The following is a 25673-nucleotide window of genomic DNA, read 5'->3' on the forward strand; positions in this document are numbered from 1 at the left end:
AAAGCCCTAGAAAGGCAATTTATTACATGCTGTTCCTTCTGACCCCTGTGCTCTTCCCTTCCTATCCTGTCTACAAATTCCTACTCATTCTTCCCAGTCCAGCTCAAATGTCACTTCCTCTGTGAATCTTTTACCAATCTTTCTTTCCTTAGCATGTGAAAGATTTGGTCTCTAAATTTCCGTTTCTTTTTTTTTTTTCTTTAAGATTTATTTATTTATTTTAGAGAGGGAGAGTGAGAGAGAGAGAGAGCGGGAGGGAGGGGCAGAGGAAGAGAGAGAAACCCAAGCAGACTCCATGCTGAGTGTAGAGCCCAATGTGGGGCTGGATCCCACAACCCCGGGGTCAGACCTGAGCCGAAACNCCCAGGCAGTTCTTACAATGAGGGAAGTTTGGAAGTTTCTTCTCTGTAAGGAGCTTCCATTTAAGATTGGAGAAAGGTGAGCTCAGCCACTTCTGACCACAGACAATTGTCACAAAAGGTCAAACCTGATTTCCTACACTTTGTGCTTCTCATCCCATCATAAAGTATTCGTTTCTAGAACTAATCAGCCATCCAGCATCTTAGTGCTCAAAACAAACAAAACTTCCTGAAGTCACCAGGTCACATTGGCCATTTTTGTTCAGTTTGTGTGTTTGTGTTGCTTTTCTAAACGCAGAAGCCCATGGTCAGATTAGAAGTATTGTAAGTCTCACTTGGACTCTGGGGAATTTTCTCTCACTGGCAGCGGCAAGCCACAGGATCAAAGTGCTTTGTAAGCCATTATTGTTGGTGAGGAGGGTGAATTACTGGGTCCCTTTGAGGAGTTTGTTAATCTTCTTAAAGTTCACCAGATAGGTTCCCTCCGCCCTGGCCTAGTACTCATTCCACTGTTCCTATCTGCATAGCATTTCACAAGTCCATCCTTATACCCCACCGAGCTCTCTGGCTCTGGTTGAATCTTCCAGAGTCAAGGAAAAACTTGCCCGCCATCACACTGCAGCAGGTGTGCGGTAATGGGCCCAGATAGGCCGACTGTAGCGGGTGAAGGATGGGGACGGGTGCTGTGTGAAGGGCCCCTTGGAGGGCCCCTTGGAGGCTGACAGGTGTGGGCCGGTGGGCACAGTTAACCAACCATAGTCATTGTCTTGTTGGTGGTTTGTTTATGGAAGAGGTACTATTACTATTTGACCAATGGCATCCAAAGAGACATGATTGCCCCCGAGGAGGATGAAGTGATGCATCGGATTTCAAAGCTGATTTCGAACACACTGCTGACAAGTCCCTTCCTGGAACCCCTGATGATCGTCCTGGTGAAGGAGAAGGAAAATGACTACTACAGTAGCCTCATGAAAAGCATTGGTAAGGCTGGGTGTAAATGGGGCAAGGGGCTCCTTTGTGGAGGGCACCATCTTTCTCTCACTTATAGTCCACCCTGGTTCCCTGCAAAACGCCAAAGTCATCCTTTTCATTCAAATGATCTCCCCCACATCTCTCATGTTGACACCAGCCCTTCCTGTACTTTTTTAAAAAAATTTTTGTTATGATATGTTAGTCACCATACAGTACAGCCTTAGTTTTTGATGTAGTGTTCCATGATTCGTTATTTGCGTATAACACCCAGTGCTCCATGCAATCCGTGCCCTCCTTAATACCCATCACCAGCCTTTCCCATTCCCCCACCCTCCTCCCCTCTGAAGCCCTCAGTTTGTGGATGCACATCAAAGTACAGGAAGTGCTTCCCAGAGTCCATAGTCTCTTGGGGGAATGAACCACGAGAGACTATGGACTCCGGGAAGCACTTCCTGTACTTTGATGTGCATCCACATAACTTGGGGATCTTGTGAAAAATGCAGATTCTGATTAGACAGATCTGGGGTAGGGCCTGAGAGTCTGCATTTCTAACAAGCTCCCAGGAGCTTTGGATGCTGCTCACCCTGGGGCCAGCACTAGGAATAGCAAGGGTCTACCCAAGTTTTAAAATCTAGCTCAAGACCTGCTTCTTAAGTATTTTTCTCTCTCTGCCACCCTCAGTGATCCCTCCATCCTCTGCATTCACAGCACTTCCTGTGTCTACTTTCAACTCACCCTGCTTTGGAACGTCTCCTGGGCCATTATTTCTCCTCTGTTATGTAACACTGGTGTTGTCTTTTCATTTCTTGTGGGTCTTGGCTCCCATATTAGACTGTCATTTCTTTGATGGTGAAGGACGTGTTATTGATCCTAGCTCCCCTTCATCCTTCGGCCCGTGTCTTATACACACAGTAGGTCATTGGGAAATATTTAATGATAGTGAGTAACGTGAGAAATATATCAAAGGGGAATGGTGATCATATGAGTTCCTTGCCTTCCTATTTTATCTGGACAATAGCTGTCTTTACCAGTTTGTCTAGTTACTTTAAATTTCCTACTCAATTTCCTAATGGTGTCAGTGTAGTGGCCTCTTGTCTATGCCAGGATAGAACCAAACTCATAAGGATAAACATGGAAAGTCCTTCAAATTCCAGCCTCAACCTACTTCTGCAGTCTTATCACCTTGAACTCTACCACTTGCATCGGATATTTCTGCCCCAAGATAACTCACAGCACCTCGAACACGTTTTACAAAAGCCCTAGAAAGGCAATTTATTACATGCTGTTCCTTCTGACCCCTGTGCTCTTCCCTTCCTATCCTGTCTACAAATTCCTACTCATTCTTCCCAGTCCAGCTCAAATGTCACTTCCTCTGTGAAGCTTTTACCAATCTTTCTTTCCTTAGCATGTGAAAGATTTGGTCTCTAAATTTCCGTTTCTTTTTTTTTTTTCTTTAAGATTTATTTATTTATTTTAGAGAGGGAGAGTGAGAGAGAGAGAGAGCGGGAGGGAGGGGCAGAGGAAGAGAGAGAAACCCAAGCAGACTCCATGCTGAGTGTAGAGCCCAATGTGGGGCTGGATCCCACAACCCCAGGGTCAGACCTGAGCCGAAACCAAGAGTCAGACATTTAACTGACTGCACCACCCAGACACCTCTGAATTTCCATTTCTAAGTATCTGGTGTCATCTTTTGCATTGAATTTTTTGTGTGACTGCTTAGATGTGAGAAACCAATTAATGTTGAATGAGGCATCAGCAAATACCAGTTCATTGTCATACATGATGCTAGATATCCAAATAGAGCTCAATCCCAGGTTCTGAGCCTCAGACCGTGAACCTCCTCCCTGAAACATCTTCAGAAAAAACAAACCAACAGAGTGGAGCTTCCCCAATTTAGTTATATCCAGGGGATTATCAACGTAATGGGTATTATCAGTGTAAATGGTCAGAAGCTCGTTTACATTTTCAGTGTGCAGCTAAGAGCACAGAGTGTTCAAGGTCCCTACTTACTGACAAAGTGTTTGCTCTGTTGGTTATATAGTTGATTACATCCTCATGGACCCAACAGAGAGAAAAAGACTCTTCATCAGGAACATTCCCCGCATGTTTCCTCAAAGAGTGATCCGGGCCCCTGTGCCCTGGCACAGCGTCTATAGGAATGCCAAGAAGTGGAATGAGGAACATCTGCACACAGTGAACCCCATGGTGCTCAGCCTGAAAGAACTGTGGTTTAAAGAGTAAGAAGTTCCTCCCCTCCCTTTTCTTTCCCTTTCTTTATTGTTTGCCCATAAAAGACAGTATCTTACGCTGGGCACAGTGGGGGTAGCCATGCCCTTGAAGGGAAATGATGACAATCCTAGACCCAAAGTGCAGAGAAACTGTAAGTGACAGCTCTCCACCCAGTGAAGTGACCCATCTTCGTGCTCCCGTGACACCCCGACCCTGTCTCTAAGCCCTGGCTCATACTGGTAAAGAGCACAGACTTGGAGCCAGCCTGCTCAAGCCCAGATCTTAACTCTGCTGCTTCCTAGGTAACACAGGCATGTTACATCATCTCTCTGTGTCTTGCTTTCCTTATCCCTAAATTTGGGATGATAAGAGTTCCTGCTTCCTAGGGTTGGTAGGAGGAATTAAATATCTTAATACATGAAAAGTACGTAGAACAGTGCCCGACAAACTGTAAGTACCCATTAAGTGTGAATGAGCCATTACCTTCGTGAGGACATGTATTACACTGAATTACAATTGTGTGTGTGCTAGTTTGTCTCTCTCTAGCCTCCGAGACGTATGGGGGATTGGGTCTTATTCCTTAGGTAATTCAGTGCCAGCACAGGGATGGCAAGCAAGGGTCTCAGTTATGTTCATCAATGACTAAATTGGCCATAGCAAATGGAGGAGTTTGGAGGGTACACGAGCCACTTTTTTTTCCTTCATTTTTCTAAATTGAGATATAATCCATACACCATAAAATTTGCCCTTCTGAAGTGCATAGTTTTTAGTGCATTCACATATTTGTCCAACTCTCATCACTCTGTCCTTCAAAAATATTTTCATCATTCCCAAAAAGAAACGCTGTACCAGTTAGCACTTCCCCACCCCCACCCTTTCTCCCTTCCACTCAGCCCCTGGCAAACATTAATCTGCTTTCTGTCTGTACAGATTTAACCTATTCTGGACATTTCATATAAATGGAATCATACAATACATGACCTTTCATGTCTGGCTGCTTTTTGCTTAGCATCATGTTTTCAAGGTTCATCAGACATGGAAACATGTATCAATATTTCGTCAGCTCTACGGCCGGATATTACCCCACTGCATGGCTGCACCATGTTTAGTTCATCCATTCATCATCTGCAGAGAAAGACTGTCATTTTGGTGAAGGGGGTGTCCATCAAGGGAGGTGTAAATCCTGGTGGGAGAATGAGGCCACCAGAGTTCAGTGAAAGGTCAGGCTGATGACATCATGAGCAGCCACCATCTGAGTGTTTATTAGAAAAACTAGAAGCAAATATGCTTACTTAATTTTGATTGGCTGAACTTACCAGTCGCTCAGATATTTTATTTTGGGGAGGCTCTGTAGCTTCGAATGTGTTTAGTCTTAAGAGAGCCCTGTTACTTGGAGAACTTACTTGTTTATCACATTCTTAGTTATACCTATATTTCCAAAGGGAATTGAGGGGGAAGTCAAGCTGGCAATGGAGCCCACCAATGATAAGAAAAAAGCACATTCCCTTCTTTGGACCGAATTCAGTTTTCTAAGTCATTGGATGTGCCAGTCAGGACACTGAAAAAAAAAAAAAAGTCATTTTCTAATGAGGCAAACGTGTATAGGGTAATAATTTATAGAATGGGTTCCCAAACTACACGACTAGGTTCTGGTTCTTGCTTTGTCAATAACAAATGCTGTGATTTTGGGGAAGCTAATCTCTCTAGGCCCCTGTTTCTTTATATGTAAAATGAGAATAATAATAATACATATCTCGTGGGGTTTATTGGATGAGTTGCTTAGAACAGTTTTGTCATATAGTAGTTGTTCAATAAATGAAGGTACTGCTTTAACTATAAGCACGTTTATGGCCTCAAAAAATAAGCTAGAAAATAACAAAAAAAGATCAGTCTCAGGGATGGTAAAATTTGCCAAATGCTCACTGCCAAGAAGATGTGTATGTGCGTTTACTTTGATCATGTAGTGAAGATGGCAAATTATTGAACCTATAGCTTCTGAAAAGAAAGGATTCTTACTGCTTGCTTTTAGGGGTTCCCTAAAGATTATATAGGCAACAAAAGCAAAACCATTTAAGAGATTTTTGTCAGTTGAACACCAACAACAACAATAAAAACAACAATGAGAAAGATTTGTTAAGGAAATGATACAGAAAGCTTTTCTCTGTGCCCTGCATGATTTAATTTTAAAAATTCTAAGAAGTCACCTAGTGATCGGTGAAGGGTGAGGGGCTTGGGGACCAGAAAGAGAGTTGTGGTCTGAAGAACCAGTGTAGGAAGTTTGTTAGAACTAAATTAAAGATAAGTAATGTGGTTATTAGGTGGTGACAAGGGCCATTCTTGGTTAGATATCAAACGTGTGGTGAGGGAGATCTCAAGTTCTAGCCTGCCTTCCCTAGCAGTGCTTTGTGACTGGCCAGACATGATGGGGACCAAGTTCACCACCTCCACCAAGAAGGAATAGAAATGTAGGCTGTGGGATTTAAGAAGGATGAGGAAAAGTGCCCAAGAGGTCATTCCAGTGGATGATGGAAATGAGAAGCAAGAAATGAGATGAGCTAAGGAAGTCAGCAAAGATCTAGTTGGGGAAGTGAAAGGCAGTGATGATTTAAAAGAGTGATTTATAAATAAATGGAGTAGACATCAGGGAGGGATGTGGTGGCTGTCTGAGCTAAAAGAGGCCTCAGGGAATATGGGCAAGGACAACACATCCATTGATCTGAGAGAAATAGTAGAAGATAAAAGCCTCATAGGAGAAGGTGGAAGGAGGTTCTTGTGTTCATTCCACAAATATCTATTCTGTGCCTGCATTGTATAAGGCACTATGCCAAGGGATACTGTGTGTGTCTGGGTGAGCCGGGCAGCCATCGAGGGTAGGTCTATGGGGGGGGTGGGTTGTGTTTGTTTAGACCAAAGTTGTCCTCCAAGTTGTCCTGAGTAGCTCACCTGGGGGCCACATTGAGGATTAGATGGAAGCCACTTGATCATGAAGCTGTTGCTTCTCTTGACCTGTCTTCTCTGTCTTTGCTGTTAAAGAACTTTGATTGCCCATTTGATATCCCAGTTCCCAGCCAGGCAAATACCAGGTTGGTGGCAAAACACCCTCCCCAGATGGGTTACCGAGAGCAGGACATGTAGGAAGTCTCAGCAAACAACAGCTGAGTTCGCTCATCTGTCTACTGTTTGCAAGGTTCCTCTGGACTTTCTACTCCCTCCCCAGACTCTCAGATTTTTCACATATAATTAGTTTTACTCTCCTTGAAAAATAAGAATATATACCCTTTGAACTTACCCTACAGAATTCATTTTCAATTGTCTTCTCAGCCCAGGACATTTCCCCCTCTCTTTTGGCAGATTTAGAGACCTCAGGTTTGTTCGAACAGCAGAATTACTGGCAGGAAAATTGCCTCTGCAGCCTCACGAATATCAGGATGTGATCCAGAAACACTGCATGGAAGCACGCCAAATTCTTCTCAACAAGTCAGTATCTGGCCTCAGAATGGGACTGCATCACAGTATCATAAACTCTCTGGAGTGAAAACTGGTTCCCAGCCTGGAGGTTGCACAGTTTGCTGACTTTCCCCTGACCACTTCCTCTTTCCCCTTCCTTCCACATTCCATCCCCTGATGGTCTTTGTGTCTCCACATGTCCACTCTTCTTCAACCCTCACTCCTGGTCTCCCTCTGCCTTTCTGAAATTCTCATTACTGTTCCTTGTTGGGGGTACCACTTCCCTTCCCTTCTTCTGAAGTCCATTCCTAGGTTACATGACAGTGCATTTGAATGACTTGTGTTCAGGTGGCCCAGATAAACAACTGCAAGGTTCCAGAGTTAGGAGGGTTTCAGTAACTTAGATAATTCCTTTTTCTTTTGCAAATGCATGCAGGACTGTGTCCAGAGCCAGAGAAATCCCCATATGTAAAATGATGGTGGTAATACCTACCAATGGGTTTTTATTATCAGAGACAATGTATACACAAGTGCTGGCACATAGTAGCTGCTCAATAAATATCCTAGTTATTGTATTTACAACTATGGCTGTTCCTAGAACTTTTCTGGTCATTAGAGGAATACTTTTCTAGAAATCAGAAAAGAGATATGATAGAATGAAAAGGCAGGTGGTTCCCGCTGGGAATTAGAAATTGGCAGAAGTAGGAAGAAAGAACAAGGAGGCATCCATTTCTTCTTTTGCTTTTCTTATTTTTAGTCCCAACTTCTGAGCAGCTACCATCACACTGGGCTTTCTCTTCTTACATTTTCTTCTTTTTCTCCTCTTCTATCTTTCCCCCTATAAAGTCTGAACAGAGGCCAGGCATTTGCCAAGGAGAGAAGTTGGACAGAACATTCCAGTTCTTTATGCCCCTTCACCTTAATCTCCAATTCTAGTGAAGAAAGTAGAGAGTCTTGGAGCAGGACACGATACCAGCATCCCTTGTGTATTTGGGTATTGCTAGTGGAAGAGCAGTCTCTCAATTCAAATCTTACTACTTTCTTCCCAGGAAAGGGGTGTTGGCAGGTGAGATGGCCAAGGATATGAAAATACTGATTTGGAAAGCTGCTTAGCTGGGAAGTGAGCCATCTGCCTGGTCACAGAGAGTGGGGAATGTCTGATCAGACTTCTCCAAGCTCAGAAGCACTTCTTACTTGGGTGCCCTCCTGTTTTTACAGGTGGATCCCCACCTGTGCCCAGCTTTTCATCTCACAGAAGGAGCAGTGGGTCCATTTTGCTCCCAAGAGTGACTATGACTCCTCTCATAACATTGAGGAATATTTTGCTTCTGTTGGTTCCTTCATGTCACTCCAGCTGAGGGACTTGGTCATTAAGTCTCTTGAGGACCTCGTCTCCTTTTTCATGATACACAAGGTACGTAGGGGACCAGCAGTAGGCCCTTTTGAGGGGAAGCAACTGAGACAATCAGAATTCTGTCACGTAGGTTCTCAGCTGTGAGCCAAGGACAAAAAGTAAAAAAATTCTTGATTGTCACACACATTGGGTCATTATTAGCTCATGAAAATGATTTCTGTGAATCGCAGCAAGCTTTCCTGAGATAATTTCTACTAAATTGGCCAAGTTCTCTGGAAGTGGCAAAATTGTTAAAAATTATTTAAAGAAAGATTGAGTAAAATGGAGTTCATACCCCTTATAGGAGGGAAACAGGTCACTTTTTGATCCTCTCTGTTAAAGGAAGGAGTTGAAAAAGTTTTATTATAAATCTTTGGCTTGATACTTACTGAGTGTTGTGTGTATCATTGCAGATGTCGACTTTTTGTTCTTTGGTCTTTGAAAGGCGCATCCCTGAAAACAAAAGGCTTTGTTGACTTAATTAATAACTTTCTTCATGAGACTACTTCAGTGAAGTCAAAATAAAAGCTAAAAGCACTGGTTTTCAATACCTCATAGCATCCCCTAAACTTAGATAGCCTAAGGATTAAGGAAGATTCATTTGGATTTTATACCACATGCACATTTTACCTTAAAAAAGGGTAATAAAAATACAAAATTGCCTGGTTATAAAAGGTTAAATTCTAAGTATTTTTCCAAATGAAGTAAAGATGAACAATTGACCTTTTGCTCAAAAAAAATGTAGAAGCCAATGCTGCTGAATTTAGACTGTGATGTTAGCTTTCTAGCAAGAACCAATCTATAGATGTCACTGTAATCATCTACTTTGCTAAGCAGAAAAGACTCAGATGTGGGAGCAAATCCCACTCGAAAATTCCACGCAAAGGGAAAAGTAAAATCTTTACATGTCTGAAAGAAGGGGAAATTCATGGGTATTTGATGCATGATAGCTATTCAACAAATGTTTATCAACCTCAAACAGATCTGGAAATGTCTAACATCAACTTAGAAAAGTACTGCACAGCTGCACAATGACAATTTCATTAAGCAGTGTAGTTTATGAGAGGTAACTTATATTACCAGCCTGATAGGGAATTGTAGATATCTCCATGCCAATATTTCTGCTGTAGGAAGGTTGACATTTTGAATGCTTAAAATAGACTTTTCACTCATTATCAAGCTCCATTTGAGGCATACAGATAACTGTTTATGCTTTCGGATGCTGTCAACAAATTTTTATCAGGCACCGACTATGTGCTAAATGCTGTCTTGGATATTTTGGAGGAAGTACAGGGTTCAGACACAGACCCTGCCCTAGAGGTTAGAGTAGAGAAGGTAAGATGTACATATACATCTCTGCATGAAAGAAAGTTATAACACCATGAAGGAAGTGGAAATTTAGAAGCTCAGCAGTGGAAGAGATTATATCTTGCTGGAGAACAGGGAGGCTTCCCAGAGGAGGGGATTTTGAGCTGAATTTTGAAGGATAGGAAGGATTTGGAAATACTAATGCAGGAATTTCTTAGCGAAGTAAGCATACTGAATAAAAGCTTTGGGGAAGGGGGAGTGGATGAGCTCAGGGTGGGCTAAGCCATATCCAGCCCTTATTTGAACATGAACAGTGTGTGAGATTCTGCAGTTCCTTTGCTGGTGTTCGTGTCCTATTGTGAATGGGTAAAAAATCACTCCTTTGATTCTGGAAGGGCCCACCTTTTGACAGCCACCATATCTTATGTCTCCTAAAGGATGGGAATGATTTTGAGGAGCCCTACCAAGAGATGGAGTTCTTCATGCCTCAACTAATCATGATCAAACTTGAAGTCAGTGAACCCATTATCGTCTTTAATCCATCTTTTGATGACTGCTGGGAATTAATACACAACTCTTTCTTGGAAATTATTAAGAACTCTAGGGAGATCCCTAAGGTATAGTATCAACTTAATCACTTGTTCATACTTATATTTACTTATTGAATAAAATAAATTTAAAATGGCTGTTTGAACCAAGTATTCAGTTAGGAGATAAATACCAAAATAAAGGGGAGTATGTCCCCCTTGGCCCCAGAAATATTTGGGCCATAAAGAAATGTCCAGTATTTGAGAATTGTGCTTTTATTTATTTTTTTAAGATTTATTTATTTATAAATAAGAGAGTGCAAGCAGTGGGGAGGGACAGAGGGAGAGGGAGAAAATCTCAAATAGACTCACTGCTGAGCATGGAGCCTGACGTGGGGCTTGATCCCAGGACCCTGAGATCATGACCTGAGCCAAAATCAAGAGTTGGACGCTTAACTGACTGAGCCACCCAGGTCTCCCAAGAATTGTACTTTTAATAAGAGCATTAAGAGTTACTTTGTGAGCAAGTAGAGTCCCTGCTCTCAGCCCTCAGCCCACCATGATCCAACTTCAAAGGGGCAGATGTGTCCCAAGCCATATCCAACTTGGATTGATTCACGATGGAACAATGCCATGAACTCTCCAAGAATCTTCATAAAACAATATCTAATTTACTTCTTGAAGTTTCATGTTTGTTTGTTTAACCACTGAAGGCATCAAAGGGAAAGATTAAAGCTTTCCTTCTTGGTCCAGGCCCCTTCCAGTTTCCTTTCCAGGGTGGCATTGCTAATCATATTCCAGACACTTAGCAGACTTTTAGTGCTGGGCAGGATCACCCACATGAGTGTGACTATTTCGTGATCTATCTTCTGTTTCCCTCTGGGTGGTTGATGTGGCAAAACCAGTGTCCAGCCCTATGTAGGGAAGGGAACCGTGGGATGTTTTTCTTTCTCTTCTTCTTCCCCACCTTCCCTCCCCAGGCATTATGTGTGATGCTTAGATGCTCTTAAATACCCTTCTCTTTGGAGTCTTATACTTAATGGTCTCTAAGAGCTCAAGATTAGAGTTGGGGGCTGTGGGGCAGCACATGAAGCCAAATGCTCTGGTCTATTTCACCAGATAACTCTAAATTTGGGATTTCGAACCCAACCAAGCCTGGTTAACAAGAAAACTGGGTGTGTGGAGGGGGGAAGAAACAGTGGGCAACTCTCCTACCATCCATATCCCTAGGAAGGAAATGAAAGAGAAGACCCTGTAATTTGGAAGGATAAGTGTGGGTCTTGGGGACAGATAAAGTACACACCAGTCAAGTTCTCTTTCACTGCTGTTGATCATCAATGTTTGCAAGCAGCTGGGCTGGGAGAGTCCAGGGCTCATGTGGCTGCTCCAGCAAACACCCAGCAGGGATGGTAGTAGATTTAGTGGATTGTCATGGCAAGAAGATATAGTCACAGGTCACAGGGTGTACCAGGGTTGAAAGCTAGGCCCAAGTGAATGCCAGTGGGACTTTATCAGGCTATGAGGAAATGCAGCCCAGGCTTAGCATTCTCCATCTAGAAATGCCCACAGCACTGGCTCCTGCCTCAAACCCCTCTCTGAACTGGGTGTTGTAACTTTTAAACAATAGCCCTTCAGGTTGAATATCCAATAAGAATATCAAAGAACAGCAACAGGTAGACAGTATCCCCAAACCCTGCCAGACCTGCCTTTTTTATGGTTAAATAGAAATTTAATTTAATTTAATTTAATTTAATTTAATTAATTAATTTTTTGAAGATTTTATTTATTTGAGAGAGAGTGAGGGAGAGAGCACAAGTGGGGGTAGGGGCAGAGAGAAAGGGAAAAGCAGACGTCCTGCTAAGCGGGGAGCCTGATGCAGGCTTTGATCCAGGACCCTGAGATCATGACCAGAGCTGAAGTCAGATGCTTAACCAACTGAGCCACCCAGGCACCCCTTTATTTTTTTAAGATTTCATTTTAAGTAATCTCCACACCCAACGTGGTGCTCAAACTTAATCCCGAGATCAAGAGTCCCATGTTCCACCAGCTGAGCCAGCCAGGTGCCCCCCATAAACATAAATTTTTAAAGTTGGAAAAAACGTCAGCATGAGGCTTTGAAAATAATAGTTTCAAGGTGCAGAAGGGAAGCCTATTTATGAGAAGGTTACTAAAGGAAACCAAAGTAAATATTAGAAAATACTTGTCTTAGCAAAAAAATTGAGACATGGATGCTGTAATACTGATTGAAATGAAAAGAAGGGAATGAGAGGCATAAATAAAATGAGGTGGGGTGAAATAAGGAAGGGTTTTCTAAAACTAAAAATGCAATAAGGAAAATTAAAATCAGGGGCCCCTGGGTGGCTCAGTTGGTTAAGCATCTGCCTAAGGCTCAGGTCATGATTCCAGGGTCCTGGGATGGAGCCCCAAGTCCTGCTCCCTGCTCAGCAGGGAGCCTGCTTCTCCCTCTCCATCTGCTGCTCCCCCTGCTGGTGCTCTCTTGTGCTCTTTCTGTCAAATAAATAAACAAAATCTCTTAAAAATATTTAAATCAGCATTAGCAGCCACGTCAATGCATTACTTTCATAATCAGAAACACACACACAAACACACACACATAAACACACACACACACACACACTACTATGGAAAGGGGCTACTTGGGCCAGTCTCTCTCCTGATGGGAGAATTTTCTCACTCAAAGTGCCAGGGAAATCCAGAACTTGGAGAAGCGTGCAGGTGTAAGCACTGAGGGTCATGATAAGACCAGGACGTCAGGGACTGGAAAGCCAGGGAGATCAGCAGATGGTAACAGTGATTATCTGGAAAAGGCACCATTGATCTCAGCTTAGTTTTACAGACTGCTCTACCAGCCACATTTAAAGGGCAATAAAAGGTGTTATTTCCTCTTTCAACTGAAGACTTCTTCCCAGGAAACAATCCCTTATGCTGCCCACATATAATCTCTTGCATCGCCTGGGTGGACCAGTTGTATGTCCCTAAATCATTTCCTCTGTACACTTGACCAATGCCAGATCCTCCATCTCCTTGCTTTCAACCACTGTTTGCAGCGTGGCCACAGCAAAGAGGTTGTTCCTCCACTGGCTTAAAAACCTTTGGATTGTCCAAAGAGGGAGGACACAGACAATTTGCACTAGCTTTTCCCCCTTTCTAAATCAGTGCATTCTCATCCATGGTATATAAATGCTGTCACCAAGTGGAGCACTCTGACAGTCTTTTCTGGGACCAATCATTGTTAGCTTTCTTAGCAAGGAGGGCAGTGGGTCCCCAGCAGGGACTTGGCCGTCTTCATGAGTCATGCAAGTGAGAACATTTCTCAGGGACACACATGCCATTAAGAAGTTAGAGAACTTGAATTATCGAAAGGATACTATTCTAGCTTCATGACAATAAAGCCATAGATTTCCTCCCCCCGCCCCCCGCAAGCTGAGAGAAACATCTAGTATCTCTCCTTTTCTTCAGATGAGAAAATGGAAGTTCAGAGAGAAGTAGTTTAGCTAAGGTTGCATGGTTAGCTAGTGGCAGAATCAGAATTAGAACCAATGTCTCTAGTAGTTTTTCATTAGTAAAAGCTGATGGGGACGGGGGACAGGGAGCATCACTATAATATTCATTCAGTCACACAGGATTTATTGAGCACTTACTATGTGCCAAGCTCTTGTTGGACCCTTCACAATAGTGAAGAAGTCAGATACGATCCAGGCCCTCATGGTATTTAATCCCATGACAAACCCAGACCAGCTCATTACACATTATTTAATTATGATTGAGCTGGGTGGAAACAGTTCAGAATGTGATCTTTAAGGAGGGAAACCTAACATCCTAACTGGAGGCCCAGGGGGACTCTCCACAGACCGGAGACTTGAAAGGATGAGGGAAAGATGAGTAATCCAAAACCAGGGAGAGGAGAGAGGTAAAGGGAACAGGAGGGTGATTCTGGCACTATCCAAGAGGAAGAAGAGTGAAAATGTAGCTGGTGTCCCTAGAAAGGTGTCTGTTGCAAAAGGTTTTGCATTTTGGTGCCATTTCCCTTATTGTATCTCATGGATGTCTTGTGACATCAAAAGTGGTTTCTGTTCTTTAGGTGGAATCTGTCCTGTTCCCAGAGTTGAAAGGCTATGATCTGATTCTTGGAACCGTTAACACTGAAGAAAAACTAGTTTCTGATTTTGTGGATCAAACCTTTGAGGTATATCAGAAAAATCAAGTTGGCCCCCGCAAGTAAGTTGGTTGAGTTGTAACTTAGCCATTTGAGTATTGGTTTTTTTGTCATCAAATACACGGTCGCTGTTCCAACACATCAGAAACATACATAGTGAGAATAGCCAATGCTTACACAGGTATTAGTATCCATCCCCATTTTACAGATGAGAAAGCTTTCCCAATATTACACAGCAAATAGATAGGAGAGCCAGAATTCAAATTCATTTACAGGTCCACCTCCATTATCTGAAACCTGTGAGGCCAGACAGGTTTTTTGGCATTTAGAAATTTCTGGATTTTAGAAAAGTAACAGAATGCCTATATGATATATGACAATGCAGCTTCAGCAAGATCTCAGGAAGCACCCCTTAATTAAATGTGTTGATATTTCTATAGTGAAACATATGACTGTTCAAGTAGCTTCACATTGGTTTAGGCCAACGTTTGCTATCAAATGAATTTTGAAGCAGCTGTTTTCAGAGCTTTTTGGACTTAGGAATTAAAGAAAGGAGATTGAGGACAAGTTATCTGAATGCCCCTTAATCATCATACTATAGAATATCTCACCGTTGGTCATGTGAGCAGTCCCTAGTTTAGGGGGATCATATAATACAGCTTCCAAACCGAGACACTGTGAGAGTGAAGAGGGCTTTATTAGCAGTTCCTGTGGGACAACAAGTGTAAATCTGGGCTGCTCCAGGCAAACCAGGATACAAGGGTTTCTTGACTGTGGCTCTGTCCACATTTTAGACCAGAAAATTCTGTACTGTGAGGAGCTGCTGTGCATCCCTGACATACGCATTAGACGCCCCTAGGATCCTCCCGCGGTCATTACAACCCAGAACATCCCCAGACATGGCCAGATGTCCCCTGAGTGGTCAGATCACCCCCAGTTAAGAACTACTTCTAACCTAGTCTGAAAATCCTAGCCTCGGATTTGGAAGCTCTGTCCTTATGAATTTGATTTGGGAACATCTGTTTGAAACCTCTGTTTTCCCTGTTCTTGGAGACTGACACCTAGTGTGTCTTTTTGGACTGACGGCTCCTCATACTATATGTCAGTTTTAGAATCTCTGAAGTATCGGCCAATGCCTGGAAGTGTACCACTGGGCCCCACAAAACTAATTCTGCTTACTCCATTATCATCTTTATTTTATTTTATTATTATTTTATTTTATTTCTTTTTATTTTTTTTAAGTAGGCTCCACGCCCAGCGTGGGGCTTGAACTCATGACCCCAAGATCAAGAGTCACATGCTGTACCGGCTGAGCCAGCCAGGTGCCCCCATATCCTCTTTATTTTAATTCAAACTTTTTTTAAAAACTTCATTTTTAAGTAATCTCTACATCCAACATGGGGCTCAAACTCATAATCATGAGATGCAGAGTCACATGCTCCACAAACTAAGCCAGCCAGACACCCCTAATTCAAATTTATTTTAAATCACAGCATCCTGAATACATCCTCCAATTTGGGAGAAATCTGTCCAGCCATTTTTGCATGATCTGATAAGAGAGGAAAACTTAATTTTATCTAATAGGTATTAGTTTCGTTAGTTCCAAATTTTCATCTTAAAATTTAGACATAGAATTTTAGAGCTGGAAGAAGGAATAGGAACTAATGTTTATTGCGTATTTACTGTAAATCGGACATTGTATTAGATGCTTTATATGTACATTATTATAGGTAACCCTTACAACAATCCTATGAGGTGTTACTATTTCCACTTAAAACTAAAGAAACCGATCTTTGGAAAAGAGAAATATCTTGCCTAAGTTCACGCAGCTAGGAAGTGGCAGAATTGGAATTTGCAGCCAAAGTTCTGAATTCCCAGTTCACTATACTTTTTGCCACGTTCTTTTTCCCTTTCCTGGCTTGGACTAATTTTTATGATCTTACGTCTTCACTTGCAACTCTTCCTAATCTGATTTGGTGACCTGTATTTGCATGTCTCATTTTATGCTCTTCAATTATGGAAGATACCTAAATGTATACCAAAAGTATGATGACTTACTGGATAACATGGCAGAACAAAACATCACCGCATTCCTGAAAGAAAATCATGAAATTGAGGATTTCGTGACGGTAGGAAATATCACTTGATATTTCATATCTTGGTGACCCGTGCTGCAGACAATCCAATATGTACTCGGTGTATTTTGTTAATATATATGCTGTGCTCAGCATTGGACTAGGTAGGCTGGGGCCAAGTGCACGGGGGCTAGAGGCAAATCAAACTACCAACTGTGCTCCTTTCTACAGAGGATCAGTAGCATAAAAAAGCGGAGAAATGAAATTGCATCCATGCACATTACCGTGCCTTTGGCCATGTTCTGCCTTGACACCATGACCCTAAATTACGACCTCTGTGAGCGAGCCCAAAATCTTAAAGACCGTCTGATTCAATTCCAAGTGGACGTAAACCGGAACACCAATACCAGGTACTGTTATTGTGGACAGAGAGACAGCAACAATATTTGGCATGAACGGGAGAATGAAAACATGGCCAGAATGAGAGAAAGAAGCAGGCTCTCAGCAGAGCAGAGAGCCCAATGCGGGGCTTGATCCCAGGACTCCAGGATCATGCCCTGAGCCGAAGGCAGACGCTTAACAACTGAGCCACCCAGGCGCCCCCCAGCTGGAACTTCTAGCTCAAGTTTTTTCTGCCCCAGAGTGAGGGTGGTGGGGAATTCAGGCTCAGGCTAGAAGGTGAATGTGGGGCTCGGAGCAGGAGGGTGGAAAGCATCCTACAACTGTCTATCTCTGATCCCTTAGCCATTGCTTTCTTGGAGGCATCTTGGGGGAGATGCCACCTCATGGGCTTGACTGTCTGAGGTCACAGGCCCTCTTCTCAGCCATCTAGCACATATTCAGAGACACAGGGTGCTTTTTGGCACCCCCTGGAATCACTCTTGTGCAGGCTTCTGCTGTATAGGTCTGAGGACTCTGTCATTCAGTCTTAAGCTCTATGAGGTACCTTCATTTCACTAGTGAGACTGTATTAGTCAAGACATTTTGGGTTCTAAGGGATAGAAGCTCAGATAGACTGGCTAAAGTGAAAAAGGGAACTTGGGGCTCACGTGTTGAAAAGTTCAGGAATTGCTAGCTTTGGGCCCTCACCACTGTAGGTAGCATGCAGTGTCTCTCCCTCTACTCGGCTTTCATTCTCTCACAGGCGCTGTCCCATTTGTGGGCCCAGCAGCTCCAGGCTTGTATCCTCCCAGGTTCCCATCCAGAGAGGAAAACAGTTTCTCCCTTTCCAGTTGCCTCAAAAAGTCTTGGCCTGCGTGACATCAGCCTGACTTGGGTCTTTTGTACAGCACTGAACCAAACGCCATGGTCTAACTATTTGAAAGTTACAAAATGATTAATCCACGCCTTTCTAACTCTCTTCTTCAGAGTGCTTTTAACTATAGACTAACATGATTTAGTAAGCATGACCACTACTAACAGTGGTATATGTTGTGTTATTCTTATTAGATGTAGATAGATAGATAGATGATAGATAGATAGATAGATAGATGATAGATAGATAGATAGATAGATAGATAGATATAGATAATGATTTTAGCATTTGATAGCACCTTAAGTTTACAAAATACATTTCAGAAACTCATGAGCAAATTTTGGTTAATAGTAAACTACCATTTTTCTAGCACAGTGTAAGCATTCCAAACATCATAGATCTATTCGAGTCTTTACAACAACCCTGAAAGGTTATTTGCTATTCTCTCCACTATGTTGATGAAGAAACTGAGACTCCTGAGAGGTTAGCAAGTGGCACATACAGGGCTTCACCTGGTTTATTTTGACCCCGAAGTCCGTGCTCTCCACCACCACACTCACCACACTCAGCTTTCTCACAGAGTGATGAAATGGTAGGATTCCTGGTTTGGGAGCCAGAAGATTTGGGTTTGAATCTAAGACCTTTCATTTATTAGCTGTGTGTCCTCTGGCTTTACCATCTGGATCTTCAGTGTCTTTGCCTATAAAATAAAGGTTTGGGACCAGGAGAGTAAAAGTACTTCAAACTAGTAGGACATTTTCTTTGGGAAGTTTGAGCATCAAAGAAAGTTTATTTTGTGGGCAATAGTCCATTTGTTCAGGTCAAGTCAAAGCAACATGGTGTCTTGGCTGTTCAGTGTATCATCCATCCCCCTCAAAATAAGTGTACAATTGGGTCTTTTAGATATAAGTGAAAATAAAGGTCTCCTTATGAACCCAGGGATTTCTAAGGATGCAGAGGCCCCAGGTTGGTGGCTAAGATTCTTTCTTTCTGCCTTAAAAATGATGACTCTGGGTCATTTGACTTTCTCAACAACCCCACAAGTAGGTAAGACAGATAGAAGTAAGATCCCTTACTGAATGGAAGAGAAAACGAGGCCCAGAAAGAAAATCTCTCTTGCCCGAGTAAGTGGGTTTGAATTTGAGTCTTCTCATCCTAAACCCTGTCCTTGCCATTTCATTGTGCTACCATTACTGGGACTGGGGTGCCTTCCCCTTGTCAGTGACTGGGTGCACCCTAGAAGGGGGTGATCTGCACATAAAGGCAGGGAGGGCACTTTGGAGTGCATTGGTGGGAAAGTGGGCATGCCGTTCGTACCCACTACAGGTACATTGGTTTAAGGGTGCTAAAGCAGGGACCTGAAATATTGACGAAAAATTCAAGGACCTGCATAGAGATACATAAAATTATCTCTGTGGTCCACCTACTTGTTTCCTTCAGTGTGAGACCTCTTACACAAATAATGACAACAGGTAGAGGCCATGGATTGATGCAAGATTTATCGGTCTCCCTTGTGCTATCTCCTACACCAGAGAATAGCCCTGTGCTTATGGGACCTCTGGCCTTTTAGATTTTAAATAACATCTTCTGTATATGTAGAAAGCAATGTTTTCTGTCCTCACCTTATCCCTGGATATTGCTAAGGTGTTATGTTGGTCAGATGCCTGATATCAATAACCCATATCAAGGACCTCTTTAATAGGTAGTGGGTTTGCTACCACCCTTTTGGGCCTTTGCAAGAAGCTGATAACTAATAGCCACATAATATTTATACTCTGAATTCTCATACAAAAGGGAGGAAGGATGGATTCTCATGAGGTAAGAGTCTATCAGACTGAGAGGACCTACCTGTATTAGGCTAGGTTAGATGCTATAACAAATAGACTTAAGATATCATGATGAACACTATAGAAGTTTTATTTCTTCTCAGGGTAGCTCCAGATTGGTGGGGGAGACCTATGGTACATCCAGAAATTCAAGCAGATGGGAACTTTACATCTTTTAACATGTAGCTTTCAAGGTCATTCTAAGTGTTGACATCCTAGACCGTTGGAAGAAGGAAGGAGCATGAAAGGATATGCAAGGACAGTTTTATGTACTGCCCCTGAGAGTGATACTCAGCCCTGCTTCCTGCTTCCCAGTAACTGCAACTCAATCACATGACCATACCTGCAAGGGACTGAAGTCCCCCCCCACACCAAAATTCATGTGTTGAAGTCTTAGTCTGTTTGGGATGCGACAATAGATTACTATAGGCTGAATGGCTTATAAACAACAGAAATTCATTTCTTTCAGTTCTGGGGGCTGGGAAGTCCAAGATAAAGTCTCTGACAGATTTGGTGTTTATTGAGAACCTGCTTCCTGGTTCTTACCTGGCCATCTTCTCAATTTGTCCGCACATGGGAAAATGGGTGAGGGGTCTCTTTTATAAAAGCTCTAAACCCCTTTATGAGGGGAATCTCTCATGACCCATGTATCTCCCAGAGTCCATCTCCAAATACCATTACATTAGGGATTAGTTTTTAACATAAGAATTTGGGGGCTGCACACACATTCAGTCTACAGCAAAGCACTAGTGCCCAGTGTATGACTATATTTGAAGCCAAGGCTTATGAGAAGATGATGGGGTTAAATGAGGTCACAAGGATGGGGCCCTAATCCAATAGGGCTCTTGCCCTAATAAGAAGAGGCAGAGACACCAGAGCTCTTTCCCCCTCCACCACATGAGGTCACAGTGAGAAGGCAGCTGTCTGCAAGTCAGGAAGAAAGGCCTCCCCAGGAACCAAATCAGCTGGTTCCTGGACCTTGGACTTCCCAGCCTCCAGAACTGTGAGAAAATAATTTTCTGTTGTTTAGGCCACCCAGTCTGTGATATTTTGTTATGGTAGTCCAAGCTGGTGAGTAAGATACCCAACTAAAACTACAAAGGAGGCTGGACATGTCATCTGGCTGTGAAGTGGAGACTACTATGTAGTAGTGCAGTAGATAATTTTTCTCTGCAGAAAGTTTCTAAATTGTATAAAAATTCATTTCTAAAATCCTGGCAGCATCTGTAAAGATGTTTTAATCATTTTTTCTTCAGTTTGATACAATTAGCTTCACTGTGGAGAGGTCTCCATACATTAAAAAGGAATATAGAGTGTCAACTACAATTAAAACAAAACAAAAAGGTATATTGAGGACTGAAAATACAGGGAAGTGGTTTTTATCTATAATGTATGAACTTCAACATGTAAGGATCCTTTGCTAATAACAACAGCTGTGATAGCTATTACTAATGTTTCTTGGGGGCCACTCTGTTTTAGGCATGGATGTATTGCAGATCATTTGTTCCTAATTATAATTAAAATACTGATGACAGTCATCATTTTTTTTTAAGATTTTATTTATTTGAGAAAAAGAGAGAGCATAAGCAGGGGGAGCTGCAGAAGGAGAGGGAGAAGCAGGGTCCCTGCTCAGCAGGGACCACGGGATCATGACCCGAGCTGAAGGCAGACACTTAACCAGCTGAGCCACCCAGACGTCCCTCATCGTTGATTTTTGCATGAATTAGAGCATATTCAAATTATCTTTTAAGTAGCATCCTTTTTCATAGTCTTGTGTTTGGGAAGTGGGCAGTTAGATCTAGTGATCCTGGTGGTTGAATGTCAGTTTCTTTTTGCCGTCCAGGAACTACCTCCAGCACATGAGCATAAATTTGCTGACATACTGTGAAGAGTAGTGATTACCGATTAACATAAAATTCAAGGAGTCAGCATGGTGGTGGTGGTGATATTCGTGTTGTTTTGGTCTAAATCTGGATTCTACCCATGGTACATTTGTTAAGAGAAACAGGCTTTGGAATTGACTGAACCATGTTCACATCTGGTCTCTGACTCCTCCACCCCATGTTGCTTTGGATAAAGTGACTCAGCCTCACTTTCTTCCATTCCTAAATGTTGGTGATAATAGTCCCTACCCCTTAGAATTGTTGTGAAAATTAAATGAGCTAATAGATATCCAGTGATTAAAATGGGGCATGGCACATGGTAAACCCATGAGTTATTATTTCCTTTATTACTGTTTTTTTTTTCTTGAGTGGTGTGCATGTGAATATTACCCATCACGGATTTACAGGTAGTGAAAAGTTGGAAACCATTTTTTCTAGTCTCCAAATAAGAACCATGCCTGTTTAGCATAATAGGTCTTATAAGAAAGTGATTTTTGAGATAATGGTGATAGTGGCTGTTTCTCTCTTTGTAGCATTTGTAATCAGTACAGCACCATCGCAGACAAAGTCAGTGAGATTCCTGCCAACACTGAGGAGCTGGTATTCCTCATTGAATTTTTAAAGAAATCCAGTGATGTCACCGTGCTCAAACTCAGGAGGCAACTTAGAGATGCAAGTGAACGGTTAGAGTTTCTGATGGACTATGCAGACTTGCCCCGTAAGTCCAACGCCCTATAGATTTATATGTGAATGTATATGCCTACTTATATTTTTAGAGATAAGGAGTTGGGAAGGAGAGTTAGCAGTCCTACCATTTAAATGTCAATATTGGGAGAGCTGCTTTTCAAGTGTCCCCATATGTTAGAGGCACTAATTCCACACTCTTATCCACAGGACTTCTAATCAAACCAAGAGGATCTTATTGTTAGACAAAAAGAAGAAATATCTAGGGATTTGATGAGTTCTTAGATGCCTGTCTTGGTATCTTGTGGCTGGTGTTTCTGAAGAAGTCACTTCCAAATGCAGAGTCCTTTTATAAATGGATAAATTTCATTCATCTATAATCTTAATACAGTCCTGCCTTTGAGGAGAGACCAGGGCACTTTCCTACATGTTCCTGCATATCTCAAAAGGAAAGAAATGGCCAGAGCCCCTTCAAGGCTTATTGGTCCAAGGTAGAGTTTTGTAGGGACTAGGTTCTGAAGGAAAAACTGATACACTATCCACAAACCAGGTTTTCAGAGCCTTCTTCCATCTCAAAATACCTGTGAATTACCTGGTGTTCGTGGTGTTTGGGGAGAAGGGTGATGGGAGGGAGAGATGGGGACTGGGAGTGGAAAACAGAGCCCTAACCATCCACCTGCACACTGATGAACTATGCCCTTGACCTTGTGAACACACACTGGACCTCTGCTTCCTAAGTTCCCAAGGGTACAGAGGGAGCCTAGGACTTTTCAGCTGACCAGAGCCTTTGGTTGAGCGGAGCATCTGGCGCTGATTTATTACTGACATTTAACCAAAAGGGAGACTGGGACTCAGATGAGATGACAGTTTAAAGAGGAGAACCAGAACTTGAGCCCAGGTTTCTACTCTACTCAGACCCAGCCTGGGAAAGCGGGGAAGTATAGTGGTTAGAACATCGGCTTTGGAATTAGTTAACCTGGGTCTGAAGTTGTCTCTGCTGCCTTCTAGCGGTGTGACCTTGACTACTTGGCTAAATTTTGTTTCCCATCTGTAAAAACAAGGATGATAATACCATTGCCCTTCTAGCCTGGCACTTTGTAAGTGCTCAGTAAATGGTGGCTATCATTCATCCATCATGGGCCCATCCATTCATTGCCACCCCCTCACCTACTTCTGTTGACCTTTTGTTCTGCTGAATTAATTCCCTGCATGCTGACCTATGCTGAGCAGTGTCCTGGAGCCGACTGTATGTGTTTTGCAGAAGAGGATATCAAATTGAACAGCACTCTGTTCCTCTGGCCAGACCAGATTGAAGACATCTTTGAAAACAGCCGAAACTTGCTCCTTAGCAAGAGGGATCTGGCCGAGATGGACCTCGTTAAAAGGTACAGGGAGAGTGTGAGTTTGTTTCAAAAATGATACCCAGCTTGATAACACACTGCAGGTTCCTGGTTCCACTCAGAGCCCCTTACAGCAAGGCGTGGGCGAGGGCTGAAGACAATTGGTGGAGAAGGAATTTCCTTTTGTTTCCCACTGAGGGATGTTCTCTTTAAGCCTGTTTCACTGTAGTGACCCTGCCAGTGCCTTCTCTCCCTGCCTTGAACAATTGGAATTTGGCAGTGCAGAGAGAAAAAGACAAAAATAGTGGCATGGAATAATGGCCTCGGAATAATAATAGCAAAATCGTCAGCCTTCCATTGGAGACCACAGATCTGGGAGATAGCAAGACAGGGATAATAGAGGCGTGGTAGGAGGCTGACAAATTGTCTGCTTGGCAGCTGGTCTCGTTCAGTGCTAATGTGGCTGTATCATTTATTCATCCATTATTTGTCAATTCAGCCAGTATTTATTATGGATTTTTACTATGTGCTGTATTCTAGACATGTAAGTGTGTTTGGCTACTAAATAAAGATTTTAATCCAGTGGCAGAGAAAATACAGACCCTACTGAAAAATCAATGTCAAGCGAAGTGGGCCAAGTACCATATTGGATGATAAAGACATACATGCAGTCACAGCCATCCCAGCTTGTAACACTTGCTTTATGAACTGTAGAGTCATTCCAGTTACTATCCCCTTCACACATGAAATGCCCCCTGCCCAACTTTAGGTCCTATAATCCCTGCAAATATTCACAAGAAAGGAAAAGGGTAGATAAAAGCAGGGATTTCTACAGAGAATGCGAGTTTGGGCTGAAGGAGAACACTATTTATCCTCTACCTTCAAAATATGGCCTAGGTCTGCCATCCAGAAGAAACAATAACAATAACAAAAAGTGTGTGCGTGTCTGTGTGTGTGTGTATACACAATTGTGTGCACACAATTTTTTTCTTCCAGCAGCCTTCTCCTCTCTCTACCCAGAACTTTTAGCCAAATGGGTGCTGCTGATATTTTTTAATTAATAGACTTTATTTCTTGGAAGAGTTTTAAATTCACAGCAAAATTGAGAAATTGCAGGGTTCCCATTTATCCCATATCCCCTTATAAACAGTCTCCACCATGGAACTGATTTGTAGGTTAGATGAACAGGAGCAAGTTTTTCTTCATCTCTTTGAGCCTCAGTGTCCTCATCTGGAAAATGGGAAAACAGCACCCATCTCAGATCATCTCATTTTGTAAGAGGTATCATTGTGAAGGATGAAATGAGATGACCTGAGATTGTGCCTGAGTGGTACCCAGCACATGCTGGGCATTCAAAAGTTGTCCACTTCCTTCATCCTTTGAATGATGACTTCTTTGGGGAGAAAAAAATGCTTCCCTTCTAAACCATGAGCTTGCAAGTGTACTTTTGGAACAGTGCTCTAAGACTACTTAGAGGCGGTAAGTGCTGTAAAAGTTCAGAGGAGTGAGGGGTGGCTCTGGGAGAAATGGGAACTGTCATTTATGATGAGAGGAGAAGAGCACTGGCTATCTCCTCTTGGAGGAGAGACTCTTAGCCTGATGGCACCAATTGGTTCCTGAGCCCTCCACAGCAGAGTTCAGCAGAGAAGGGGCTTCAGGAATAACCAGAAGCCCTGAGCTCAGCCCTCTCTTTAGTGAATGCTTAAACCTCACGTCCATCATTTTTGCATTAATCCTGAGAACAGTGTGTGAGGGGGGCTGAGCAGTATTCATTGTTTCATTCGTCTTCTGTGAAAGCAACCCCGTTCCCTCTCTAAGAAACTTGACCTATTTTACCAGCCCACATTAAAGTTTTTGGCTTTGGCACTAATTATTCTCCATTTGCTGCCCCCGATCTCCACCCCCCAATTCCTTCTTCCATGTTCTTCCTCCTCTGTCCAGTCAGTGCCTGGTCAACTGACACCCACAGTCCACAGCCTCTGGCTCCCTCGTCTGTCGGATCCAGGCAGGCTCCTGCAGTGGAGAGCCCTCAGGAGTTGCACAGTGATCACCTTCTCTCCCTCCCTGGCACTCTGGTAATAGCTTCGTCCCTCCTGGATGACAATTCTTGCTTCTCCATGGTTTCAGTTCCCGCTGTTCTCTTGGCCCTAGGGGTCATACTGGCTTCCTTCTGAGGCTACCCATATCTTACCTGTGTA

The 25673-nt window shown here is 42.8% G+C and overlaps 1 protein-coding gene across 1 annotated transcript in view; it reads left to right on the forward strand.

Annotated features, from left to right (window-relative positions):
• Nucleotides 1–25673, forward strand: part of DNAH3 (dynein axonemal heavy chain 3) — a 174459-nt gene that overhangs the window by 16912 nt on the left and 131874 nt on the right. The window contains exons 8-17 of the mRNA XM_019808319.2: nucleotides 1151–1340; nucleotides 3373–3568; nucleotides 6912–7037; nucleotides 8226–8421; nucleotides 10146–10325; nucleotides 14338–14474; nucleotides 16436–16541; nucleotides 16719–16897; nucleotides 21985–22169; nucleotides 23397–23520. Of these exons, the coding sequence (XP_019663878.2) occupies nucleotides 1151–1340; nucleotides 3373–3568; nucleotides 6912–7037; nucleotides 8226–8421; nucleotides 10146–10325; nucleotides 14338–14474; nucleotides 16436–16541; nucleotides 16719–16897; nucleotides 21985–22169; nucleotides 23397–23520 (1619 nt within the window). The remainder of the gene's footprint in view (nucleotides 1–1150; nucleotides 1341–3372; nucleotides 3569–6911; nucleotides 7038–8225; nucleotides 8422–10145; nucleotides 10326–14337; nucleotides 14475–16435; nucleotides 16542–16718; nucleotides 16898–21984; nucleotides 22170–23396; nucleotides 23521–25673) is intronic.

Source organism: Ailuropoda melanoleuca, chromosome 10, assembly GCF_002007445.2.
Source record: "Ailuropoda melanoleuca isolate Jingjing chromosome 10, ASM200744v2, whole genome shotgun sequence".
NCBI classification, from domain to species: Eukaryota; Metazoa; Chordata; class Mammalia; order Carnivora; family Ursidae; genus Ailuropoda; species Ailuropoda melanoleuca.